This window comes from Trachymyrmex septentrionalis, unplaced genomic scaffold, assembly GCF_001594115.1.
Source record: "Trachymyrmex septentrionalis isolate Tsep2-gDNA-1 unplaced genomic scaffold, Tsep1.0 scaffold8, whole genome shotgun sequence".
NCBI classification, from domain to species: Eukaryota; Metazoa; Arthropoda; class Insecta; order Hymenoptera; family Formicidae; genus Trachymyrmex; species Trachymyrmex septentrionalis.
This window is the reverse complement of record NW_017305987.1, coordinates 1,458,469-1,471,567: the sequence shown is the minus strand read 5'-3', so window position 1 is coordinate 1,471,567 and position 13,099 is coordinate 1,458,469. Positions and strand designations below refer to the sequence as shown.

The 13,099-nt window shown below is 37.3% G+C and overlaps 1 protein-coding gene across 6 annotated transcripts in view; it reads left to right on the top strand.

Annotated features, from left to right (window-relative positions):
* The window catches only part of LOC108754480 (fasciclin-1), a 377,227-nt gene that overhangs the window by 285,654 nt on the left and 78,474 nt on the right, over positions 1–13,099 (top strand). For 5 of the 6 annotated variants that reach the window (XM_018496772.1, XM_018496774.1, XM_018496773.1 and 2 more), the window contains 2 exons: positions 3,425–3,667; positions 4,050–4,085. In XM_018496772.1, the coding sequence (XP_018352274.1) occupies positions 3,425–3,667; positions 4,050–4,085 (279 nt within the window). The remainder of the gene's footprint in view (positions 1–3,424; positions 3,668–4,049; positions 4,086–13,099) is intronic. The other variant, XM_018496776.1, reaches the window with a different exon arrangement.

Genomic DNA, 13,099 nt, shown 5'->3' with positions numbered 1-13,099 from the left:
ATACACATATATATATGTATATATATATATATATATATATGTATATATATTGTATATCTTTCTGTCTCTTATCTTTGTCGGTCAGTTTTATCTCTCTTTTTAGTTTTTTGTCAATATTTTTCTCTCTCAACGCCTTCAGATGCCTAGTTAATCCCCCTTTTTGTTACTTCCCGGCTTTCCCATCGGCCTCAAGCCTCGAACCTGAAGAGAGATTAACGAGGTACGAGCAAAAAGAATGAAAGGGAGAATGGGAAAGAGGGGTGAAATAAATAAGCGGCGAGGGTAGAAGGGGGGTTCGGAAAAGAGAGGGATTTGTGCCACGGGGGAAATGCCGGCGGCGTTTGGCGGACACGGAAAAGGGGAGAAATGACTTCCGTGGATTTTTCTCGCTCGAAAGCCGATGCTGTTCTAACCCGGAGGTGCATAAACTTCATCCTTTTAGTAATATTACCCGACCGGTATGAGAATCGTGTAATTTTGCACTCGCATACGTGCCGAGAGAGAGGGCGAGAGAGACGTAATGATCGAGAATTTCTCGGAGTAAACGTACATTTTCAAATATTTTCCTTTGACTTTATTTCGCTTCTTGATTTCAGTATTATAATGAACATTCACTTCTCTTAGATCAGAAAAGTAGTTGTATGCACTCCAATTCGCAGGTGCAGAAAAATCCGTGGGAATTATTTCTCTCTTTCGTCGTTCGTTGCATAAATTAGGAACGCCCGAAAGTGATTTTCCGGCACGATGATCGAATTTCCTGTATTGTTTCCTCTATTGTTTTCTAGATCTCTCTTGTCCTGTGATGATTCATTTTATTCTGAAAATCCACCCCTTTCCCTTCTCTTTTCCGGTCATTCTCTCTCATTAAGCTCGTACATGGACACCGAAAACCACATCGAAGCTGCGGGCTCGTGAATAGTTAACTGCCGCCTCGTTAATTACCTTTCCAGGTTTTTTTTCTACCCACGATGTAATGCGATCCGACAGGAGTTGTACGAGGATACGGGGGTGTCTATTTTAACTTTTGTGTTACCTTCCCCGACTTTGCGAATTTTTTTAACATCCTGTAGTTTCTTTACGATATCTCGTAAAGCGTGTCTTTCACGAGAAGGACCTGTAAGACCTTTCGTGCTTCCCTCGCCGAGATATTTAAGGAAGAAAATCTATCTCTTAACCATTTCCCTGTCGAGTTACATGTCTGAATTTTTCATTTCTTCTCAAATGTCTCGTATTTCATCAGAAAATACGCGATCCCTAGTTGAGATTTATCAAAAGAACGCGTATACTTTAGAACAAGTACTTGCCGAGTTACGACCCATTTATGACTTACCTGGTACTTTCCTAAAATATTTTTCAAACTCGTCTGAAATTGTGGTTTTATACGTTTTGTACGAAAAAATTAAAGCAAATTAATAATATCTTATCACCTATTTTTGAATACGAGTATGATTCTTCGATATTTAAAAAAAAAGAAATGTTTTTTTTACTTTTTAAAAAAGTTTATATTTCAGTATCTACCGATATTGATGCCGATATTGGCATGTCACTTTGTATCGGGATATTTTCAGCTTCTTTTATGATACGGTATTATCGAAAAATCGCGTAACAAGAGTTGAAGTACCATATCCAATTTCGTTTGCTTCGAGCGAGATCGATTTCCTTTTCGAAATTTCTTTTGCCATTTTTCTTTAAATCTCCATTCTGTAACCAAAGGATCCCGCACTAAATATATGGAAAATTGGGTGAAATGAATTAGTTTTTACATATAATGCAGTTTATAGTAATAAACAAAAGATGTCATAGACATAAGGCTGAATAGTAGACAGTTTTTAAATTATGGTATACCAAAGGTGCTTTTGAGTAGAAGTTTTACGCCTTTCTGCATTATTTCTCTTAATTGATTTATTCTCGTCGGTCTAATACAAATCATAATTGTTTTTATATCTTTGCTACACCATAATCCAAAAAGACTGAAAAAAGAAGTGTTTAATTTCAAGATATGAAAATGTTTTATTCTTGTCTGCATTTTTTAAACACTTAAAAATGTTTTAGTTTTAAACTTTTTCAATAGACACAACACTATGTGTTTGGATTTAAAATACTATGCATTTTAAATCCAAACACGTAGTGTTTTTGTCCATTGAAAAAGTTTAAAACTAAAACATCTTCAAATGTTTAAAGCATGAGGTCAAGAATAAAATACTACTTTTTACAGTGAGAACTCTCCATTATTGAGCTTTGTGTTTATGACATTTTTTACTCGCCACATAAACTACATTATGTATAAAAATTAATTTATTTTATCAGGACTTAATTTTTCATATATAATAATTAGTGCAGGATCTTTTCTTCGAACTTTATTTTTAATTTCCTTGAGTTATTAAAATTTCATTTCTAAAATTTTCGTGCCACACGATCTTCTTCCAGTCTGGAAGCGCGATCGGCACTCCGGGCGATTTGGTCGAAGAACGTAAATTATGTGCGTCACGTAATGTTGCTGCTTCCGTGAACGACTAACACTCATATCCCAGTCACGCTTTCTTTTCCCTTACACCTTGTATATTTCCCATAAGTAATTCATTCCGTCTCTCTTCCTTGCGGCGCGAGAGTTGCACGGAGTTTCAAGTTCGTTACGTCAATCTAATTGCGACGGTTTCTGTCTCTCAACCCTCTGAATTTCAAGTATTTTTCATTTTAAGTGATCTCTCGGGAATCTTTAGCGTCTCTTTCGGCGCAATCGTCGCCTGCCATAAAGAATTTTATTTTCCAGAATTATATGGCTTTCGCGCCTTCTCGTTTTCTTGTTAGATGTTTACAAGCACGCAAAAGAATCGGTAATCAGTTCTGTAAGATTTTGCTTGAAGAAAAATTTTAGTTAGATTCAAATACGACTCGTCGAGAATAACGGACGATTAAATGTATGAAAAGCAATTTTCATCGGGGACACATAGGACCGTCTGAGAACGCGATGAAAAGTCGGTAGCTTCGTGAACTCCGCACCGCACGTTGATCTGTTTCCTCACCGTGTCCAACTTCTCTCCAGGTCCTCCCCAACTTTTCTTATTTTTCTTTCTTTCCGATGTTTCTGTCTAAAGAGTAAATGGCACCCAGAGATTCGACACGGTTCATATAAAATTCCGTTACGCCTTAATCTGTAAGATGCCATCCTCTCCTCTTTGATTAACACGTAATGGAATATTAATGATTTCGGGTCGAAATTGAACGCCACCGATCCCCTTCGATAAGTAATCTCGATGTCTTTACTTTTTCTCTTTTTTTTCCTCTTTTTCTTTCGTTTTCTCTTGCTTTTTCCATCTGCGTCTTATATATTTTTTTTTTTTTCCTTTCGACACGGCTCCTCGCAGTACCGAGGCGCGGCGAGCAATGCGTAACCGATCGACAGAAATCTCTTCTCTTCGTGTAGGAAAAGGAGGACGGACCGGTGTACAAGTTTTACGAGACCATCCGCGATTTCGGGGACGACATTATGACAACCATCAGTCATCTGCATGACGTTACCCTCTTCGCGCCCAGCAACGAGGCGCTGAACGAGCCGAACGTGAAGCAAATGCTGCAGGACAAGAACCGCATGAAGGAAATCCTCAAACTCCACTACGTCAAGGAGCGACTAACCCTCGACAAGATCAAGGATAAGAGCGTCAGCCAAGTAAGTCAGTTTTTCTCTTTGCGTGCGAAATTAACATGAGATTGTAACAAAAAAAAATCAGGCTTCGTCTTCGAGTCACTTGTGTCCCTAAATAAAATTATTGTGCCTGAAATGTTAACTGCGCTTAAATACTCTAATCATATTTATGTGGGCTTAAATACATGTTTAATTGCCTAAACGTATAATCGTAAAATGTAAGATTCATCTCGCATCAAGCTTAATTTTTTGTTAAATTTAAATAACAAACATTGTTTTATTTTAAGAGAGAGACTCTTCTCTGCGTATTTTCATCAGAAGCTCGACATATACATCGATATAATCATACACGTGGAGGTATATTATCACATTGATTAACCCAGCCTTTCTTTTTGTTTTTCCAAAGAAAGCAAGAGACTTCGTCGGGAAGTCACAAGTCGGGGTAATTACAGATTCATACATCTTTCAATGTTCTCTACTTTTTTTTTCTTTTTTATGCGTGAAACTGTTCGCAAACTCTATCTGCATCCATTCGCACTGTCCGCTTTCATGCGTTTCTCCATGTTGAATGTATTACGAGCGCGAAACGAATGCGAGCTAACATTTCCAACACTAACACGCTGCACCAGGGCATTCGGCAATCGATAGCGTCAATAAATCTCTTCCCGCCAATAGCTTTAGTAATCGAACGCCAAAGAGATTTCTATTCTTGCCGCGATACAACGGTATACAAGGTGACCGGAAAGTTACACTGAAATTTGAGCGAGATTTAACGAGTCGCTGCTTGACAATAAATTTTTATTTCACAATTCCCTTAAAGGGATGCTGGAGCGACGACCGAACTTGATTGATGTCGATAAAATAGATTTTTATTTCCAAATAAAATGTTATGTGCATTAAGTAAAACATACATTTCTTACTCTGCTATATCCTATATATATATCATAAATGCTATATTCACTCATACTAAACATAAAAAATTTTGATAATTTTTGGTCCAATGAATGATCGTTAATCAATGTCCGACTTAATGCCCAGTTAATTCATTGACGCAATAACTGAATTTATTTATATAACTACATAAATATTCATTCTTGCAATGAATTCTAGTAATAGTTTTATAACCTGAATCATTATGAAAATTTATTGGACCAATTTTCATTAATTTAATTAATATTTTATTGTATTTACGTATAATTTTTTAGTATAGATCGTACTTTTCCATTCACTTCTCTTGTAAGCTTCGAAATCATAATTTGAAGGTCTCATTATATCTTATAAATTATTCAAATGTGGGGGAACGACTTTTTGTTGAATATATACTTGCAATCATTTATATATATGTGACGAAACAATTATTAGCAACATGAAATTATAATTTCTTTTTACATAGATTTGTTTTCTCACAGCTATTTTTCTTTCATGCTGAGGAAGGATTTTTCTGTAAGGAAAACGAAAAAAAATGGGAAAGTACGAAAATGTGCGTTTCGTCAGTATTATACAGACGACTCCAGCATCCTTTTAAATCCTACATTTCTCGGTGTGTATCAAAGAAAACAGGCCCACAATTACCACTTCTTCTATTTTCTGCCTGAAACTTCTGGTTTTGGATCGAATCCTCAGCTGACAGAACAGATTTCATTACTTTTTTTTTTAGCGAATGCACTAAAAGACAATAACAACTTTGTGATTATTGATCTCTGACAAAATAAAGGGATCTTTGGCAAAAAATATGGCAACCGTGATCCACAAGAACGTCAAGCGACTCGTATCGTTCGACGAGAGGCTCTTTTCCGTCACCCCGTATACCAGGAAACGCACGATTCGAATGAAATTGCGGAGAGATTCGACAGTCCGCGGAATGGATTTCTGCCGTTCCGTCGACAATAGGATGTAACGATAATTGCGTATTTTTACGAGAAGTCGAGTTTCCCTTCAGGCGACAGCGGGGATGAACGAAAGCGAACTCACCTGGTTGGGCGCGATAAGAAAATTCGGCTTCCTCGGATTAAGTGGATTGGAAGATAAAAAAAAAAGTTTCATGCGGGAGGAAAGAGACGCCTGACGTCATAACAATGCACGGAGACTGTTCCGCTCTTATAAACTTTGCTCAAAGTCGACTGGCACGCCGGTTCGTTTTCCCACTTTTCGAGGCTCATTATCATCCAATCAGCATGGCGGAACTTTTCGTCGGAATAACAAAAAGTTCTCGGCAATTTCCCATCGGCTCCTGAATTTCCACTACCTCGCCTTTCCGCCCCTGTAGTATTTCCCCCTCGCATTTGCCTTCGCTTATTTTTACTGAATCGAGACCGTCTTCAGCGACGATGAAATTGCAATCGTCCCAAGTCCTCCTCATCCCCGTTTATACCATATTTGCGACGATCATGGAACGGTCGTGTGCATGGCAATTTTTTTTATTGATCTCGTAATTGCTTTAGCGTTTTGAATTTTTCGATCGTCCGCTTATCACCTTTTTTTTCGCACCGACGTTCTGTAAATAGGATCGCAGCAACGTCGTTATCCGCATTATCAATCATATGCGTCGCAAAGCGTTTTCCGCGTAGCCTGAAAACGTCTCGTTAGCGCACGCGAGAACTCAATTATATCAGGGAAAACCGGCAAATACCGATAATCGCAATGCGTCGGAAAAATCAACAGAAGACGTGTAATCGCTCATACGGCGTCGTTCTTTGTCGGCACGCACGATTTCATGCATTAATCTTTAGCGACATCCACACAGAAGAAAAAGATTTGTTTAAACAAACTAAAAACTTCGTTGATACAGCAAATTTACAGTTGTAATATACGAATAGCCAGTTTTCTACGTTAAAGTAACAAAGTTGTACTGCTGAATACAATTAGCGATGAAATGTCACTCCAAGAGAGTGAAAATGCAACCACTCTTGAAAAAAATGACCATCTTCACTATTTTTAGAGTCACTCACTTTTTTCGAGTGAGATTTTATTCCTTTGAGGTGAAAATTCATTCTAAAAATGAAATTTCACTCTAAAAAGAGTGAAAACTGGCTCTTTTCAAGAAGTGAAATATCTTTACTTTTTTTTTTTTTCAAGTGTAATTGTATTTTCATTGTCTTGGAGCGAGATTTCACTGTAAGAAATTTAGAGTGTAATGAAGAAAAACTTGTTACATTAAGCAATTTTCACCGTAGCAAAGAGTTAACTGAATTAGTGATAATATTCATAATTGCTTAAAGACTTAATTTTTTTGTTGAACCATCAAACCTTATGCGTTGCGGTGTCGTCTACAATACATAGAGTAAGAAGTAAGATTAAGAAGTTAACCAATCACGGTCGATTTATTTTTCTCACATTTCACCGTGATTGGTGAATTTCTTACTTCTTACTTCGTGCATTGTAGACGATTGTAGATGTTAAACTCGCGCGGGAGGCTATAGCTTTGCTGAACTGTCAAATTTATTTTATTTATTTTTTTTTTTATGCATAGCGAACACGTAAAAGAAACGTAAAAGCGAAAGAGAGGACGCGCCGTTTCCTGCGATACGAATTTACGCGAGAGCTGAGGGACCGTTGGGATAATTCTCGCGCAAAACCGATAAATTCCTTCTTGAAAACGCCCTCGTATGGCCACGGCTGAGTTTATTGGCTTTGCAACATTGTTTGCAGATTTGCTTGTTATCTATACGCACTGTCGAATTTATAGGGTGCCGCCGCGGTGCGACGCGTCTCGCAAATCCATGATGAAAAATCATGCCCGGCTGATTGCGCCTCGCGGGTTTACGAAAAAAAAAAGGGAGGGAACGAAAACGTAGCCAGAATCACGGACGAATTGCATCACGCAAATGTTCGGTCGGAAAATACACCGACGTGGTATCATGATGGAAACTCTCGCGATATCGCTTTACAGTTTCCAAACAAACGGAATCAGATATATAATGATCCGTTTTGCTAATATTCGTATACGATGCTATAAAGGAACGACGCCAATTCTGATTAAAGCGCTTTCCAGTTTTCGATCAAAATTTTTCCTTTCCATAAATCATATTTGAATTAATCGAATATCTTTACGGCTGAGATCAATTTAATAATAATTAACTTTAGAACGCTATTGATACATATATATTTTACATGCAAATGAGCGTCATTGAACGCTAAATTACGTCTTTAGTGATCATCATGTTAAATCTGTCCAATCTATCATGTTAAAAAAAAGCTAGGACGAGCAGAAAAACAAGATTTTAAAAATTCGATCTATATATTATATAAAGCGTGCCAAAAGCAAAACGTTGTAAGCGCCATTTTCTAAATTAAGAAAGTAACACAAATATTATGTAAAAGAAATTAACAAAAGAAAAGATAATACTGGCTGAATTTATAAGTAAATTCTGTACATTTTTTTTTTAAATAAAATTAGTTTTTATGATATGTTAAATTGATAAGTATTTTATTTATCTTATACTGTTAGAAAAAATTTAACTTTAATCGCACGTTCCAAATGATCCACTCAAATTTTTGATAAATTTAACACTAGATAAATATGTTATGGAAGATTACAAATATTATGTAAGAGAATAAGCATAAAAAAGAGAATATCGGCACAGTTTGTAAAAAAATCTATATGGAAGTATATTTTTTTCAGTAAAGTTACCATTTATGATACGTTAAATTAATATACATTTCATTCATCCGTCTTAGAATTGACGTTTTAAAACACTTTATTTTTACGTTATTTGTTTACTTACTCATAAATTGCGTCATTTTGATACAAAAAAAATGTAGAATACCAAAATCTTTAAATAACATAACCCATATTATATTAAATCAATACTCAAATAATTTAACTCATAATTTTAACAAGAACAGATTGTTTCCAACACAAATACAAAACATTTTTTATTGTGTATATATACATAATTTACATATCAATAGCAATACTCAATATCGGTAGCGCATTTTAGGATTAAGTCGCAACTTTCTGAGTGAAAAATTCCAGTGATATTATGTAACAAATTCTCTCCTATCGAACGTTATTCCTAAAAAGTTCCTTGAACTCTCGCTACTTTTATCGTAGTTATAAATAGCGAATCGGGCCGTAAACCAGAATAATCGAGTATTACCTTCTTATTTCACGAAGTGTGCTCTGCGAGCGCTTGAAAGCGGGATAGCGTCTAATATCCTGCGGGAAAACTTGTGGAGCGGAAGAAATGTAAAGCGCGTCCCGCGCTTTCCAACGTTTCCTTTCCGGCGTCGACAGAACGCCGTCCGTTTTCTCCGTCGTCGTGGTATACGTCTCCACGGTTGTAGTATCCGTAACCGATACGCGTTTCCGATATATAATATGTATTATTTTCGAAACTCCCGCGCTCTTCACGGTTAAGTTTCCGAAACTTCTGCATCCAGATGGTCGCGGGGAATTCAATTCCGACACACAACTTCGCGGCAGCCGCGAGAGGATATTCCTTTTTGGAAGCGTTTCTCGCTTGGTCCCGCCCGGCAAAGGCAATCTAATTCGTTTCTCTGTTGCCGAGCGTCAAATAACAATGAATATTAATGGGCGCCGCGTTCGCTAAGCACAAATCGACGAAACGAAGTTTGCCAAGGCATCGTATGGACTCCGGGGTTCCGCGGGAAAATGTCTGTGACAGACTTTCTTTGAATATTTGACAATCTTCTGGAAAGACAGGCGTAATAAAGTAAAACCGGGACCATAGTCTCGAAAAATATTGCATACGAAAATGTACAAAAATATATATAGTGCACATTCCAATTACAATTAGACGAGATGAGAATAAATCAATTAAGAGAAATAAATTTATTTTCGGTTAAAGCGAGCGAATCTTAGTGCTTAAATATTTCAAAGTGAATTTATATATCTAATTTCTAAACCGCGCGCCGAATCTTTTTTGGTCTGGAAACGCAATCATGAACAGAATTAGACTAGTAATATCACATATTAAATTGACAAGCAATTTTTGATGCTACTTAAGCATGTTGGAAGAATATTAATAATTTGATGCTGATCTAAGCATCTTAAGAACTATAAATAATTTAATTTCTTGCGAAAAATATTGCCTCACTCGGGTCTCATATTCCACAAACGTTCTCACTATTTGACTGCCGAGGCTTCGCTAATATTTGTCATAATAACCTCTAATTAGTGAGAGAAATTATAGAATTATACGTTACGTACATTATAGATTATTTCCCTATATACTAAGAAAAATTTCTTAAAAATGAACGAATCAACATATTATATAATAGACATATAAATTAGAATTCTATGGTCATTATAATTTACATTTAGTTATCTTGACTAGAATTCTAATAGATTTAACCAGAAATCTCTGATTTGTTTATTTCCTGGCTGAGATTATTTTTCGCAATAAGTTCTTTACAGTTTTTCTAATTTAATTTAGGAGAGAGTAGCAGCGTTTCAAACTGATTGTGTTGAAAGTCCGAAAGTTATCGGCGCACTTATCCTATCTGAAATAAATATATTTAATAAAAGGAATATATATTATTATAATTATTCGAAACATCTAACTCTGCCATGACGGCGTTCTCTCTATCGTATTTGTTATTTATTTTCCACCATAATTCCAAATAGTGCAACCTGATTCTTTTTCCAATGTGTGTGTAGTATATCTTCGTATCGCGATATTTTTCGAGCATAAGGTTCCAGGTTCTTCTCTCACAAAAAATTGAAAATGGAACGTTACAGAAGTTTTTTTCCTAAACAGCGCGATATCTCTCGGTCTCGCCGAATCGATCGCGGTTTCATGTTCGCTGATATCGAGATCTTCCTCCGTTGGAGTGTGCCGATGAATAGCCGCGCGAAACGAGCGTTTTCAGCGCGGTAACGCACGCGCGTTAATTTTCCAGTTGGATCGGATTCGTGGGAAAGCACGGGTGGTGACTTACGAGCTTGATAGAAACTTACGACAGAAAGAGAGAGATAAAATGTGCGTGTGTGCGTGAAAGAGAGAGAGAGAGATAGAGAGAGAGAGAGAGAGGGAGGGAGGGAGAGAGGAACACAGTAAAATTAATAATTACCACTAGTACAAATCTAGCGCGCTCCAAATTCGCCGATATCTCGATCACATCGCGCCATATCGTCCTCAACGTCGACTCCCCGTGCCATGAACGCAATTACGCGAAATCTCCGATACAGCTAATTACACTTCAATATCCATCGAGCCGCTTCAATCATTCAGCAGCGCCAATACGGGATGTTGGCTTTAATTACTCCATCCGCTCGTTAATAAATTAACGTTCGATCAGTATAAATAAACATTCGGCTGGCGAGCAATGGAGAATACGATGCGATCGCTCTACGATCGTTCGTTCGTTACGGTTCATCAACATGCGACGTGAACTGTCATGCAAGGTTGAAAAAAAATCATGCGGTGGACGCGGTTTACGATCAGATCCTAAATCTCATCATCGATTCCGTGGGAAAATGAGAAACAGCGATACGGACAGGATTTAATATCGTTGCGGTAACATCGGCGCGACAGGGGGTCGAAGCGACGTTATTAATTAATTTGCGAGTGGATTATCATAAAAGCGTGCGCGCGAACGCAACGAACAGGTGCGCTAATGCCGATTCGCTAATTGCTGGTAGTTACGCAGCACATCGATCGGCAATATTGCCGTTATTTACTACGCCGCACGCACTACATGGACGTGCATACCAATATTGACTCTACAGAGCCTCATGCACTACGCAACGGGTGTATATATTAATCATGGTAAACAAAGGGTAAATCGCTCTTAATCGGAAACAACGCGACCGGTACCTGCGCGGCGTGACATTTTCGCATGGCCGCCGCCGCGTGACTGCCCGTTGATTAGGATGTTTCAAAACCTTCCCTTCACCTCCGTCCCGTTTCAATTCCGACAGCGAATTTGCCTTGGATTCACGTCAAAACTTTCCCGACTTGAAAACTATAAAAATGTACAACGCCATCTAATGTACGTACGCAAACTTTTGCACGTTCTCACAAGGAGAACATCAGACACGGTCTCCGGATTTTCCGAAATTTTATATTCCAGCAAACAAGCTGACGTTATTTATTGTCGTGTTTTGACGTTATTTCAACATTAAAGACGGCATGTAATTTGATGTAAAAACGATAGATAACGTCAACTTATTTGCTGCGATATAAAATTTAGGAAAATCGGGCCACGTCTATGATGTTCTCCCTGTGAGTGCAGAACGTTTGTACGTTAGACAGCATGTACGTACGTTTATGGTTTTTATGTAATAGTTCAACCCTCTTATCAATTCGTGCTAAAATTATAGTAGGCTCCTTAAACATTCGTAGGAAAAATATATTAAAAAATTTACATTATCAACAAGAGATTTTTTAACGCGTTCTTCTCACAAATATTGGAGCTAAATCGGAGGAGACCACATCTCTTGTCAGAAAGAGTAGTAGCAACTATAAATGTGACAACTGTACAAATTTTGTATATAATAAAAATAATACACATAGTTATTGCAACTATAAAATATTTTATTACTCAATTATTGTATCTTAATTTGGCATATAAAACTTGTATAGCAACACTACCTACACTGTTAAAAATGCTTCCTTTATATATAAATGAAGCTCATAATTATGAACGAAATTAAAAGTAGGTAATGAATGATTTAACTGACAATTAAGTTACAGTAATTATTTAAATGTAACGAACGTATACTAAATCTCATAAATTTTCATGAAAAAGATATTAAGGACGTTTTTTCTCCGAAAAAATCCATTTTCTTTAGATTTTTCTGAAACTTACAGAATAAGCTTATTTTAATGTCCTGAACGCTTAAAAGTATATTAAATTTCATGAAATTCTTAATAGCGTATCATGTGTTGACATCTTTATAATTGCTCGCTACTATTTTTCTCTGAGTATGTGCCAAGAAACGAAGGATATAGTTCTTTCCACTTACGACAAGACCAATTTGCATTAAGTCATGCCAGTCGAGGCTAAGAGGGAAAATAATTAATAACTCCTGGAGAGTATACGATAAGCAAACAACCCCCACGGGGTTGAAAAATATACTTTACATCAACGCATGCACGCACGCATGTACTCACGCACGATGCCTTTTACGCGTCGCGCCAGACATTTTTCTCTCTTTTTTGTTCACTCTCCTTTTCTTCCTCTTTTTTTTTATTCAGTCCGATTTGCATTAAATAGCACACGCACCCGTATGCCCGCGCACTAATTTATCGCTGAGATATGTTATACACCGCTTTCATGCTTCGTGCTACCACACCTCGGAAGAGTCACTCGTACGCTGATGAAATGATAAAGCACTCCCGGCAGAGAAGGTGCCGCGAAACGTGTCGGGTTGGATCGCGACGTAAAATTCAATTTTATTCGCGATACTGTCGCGAAAGTACTCTCCTGTTCCTCCCCACTCACATTCATATTTTAGGTATGCGTTATTTAAAGTTCATTAGTTCAAAC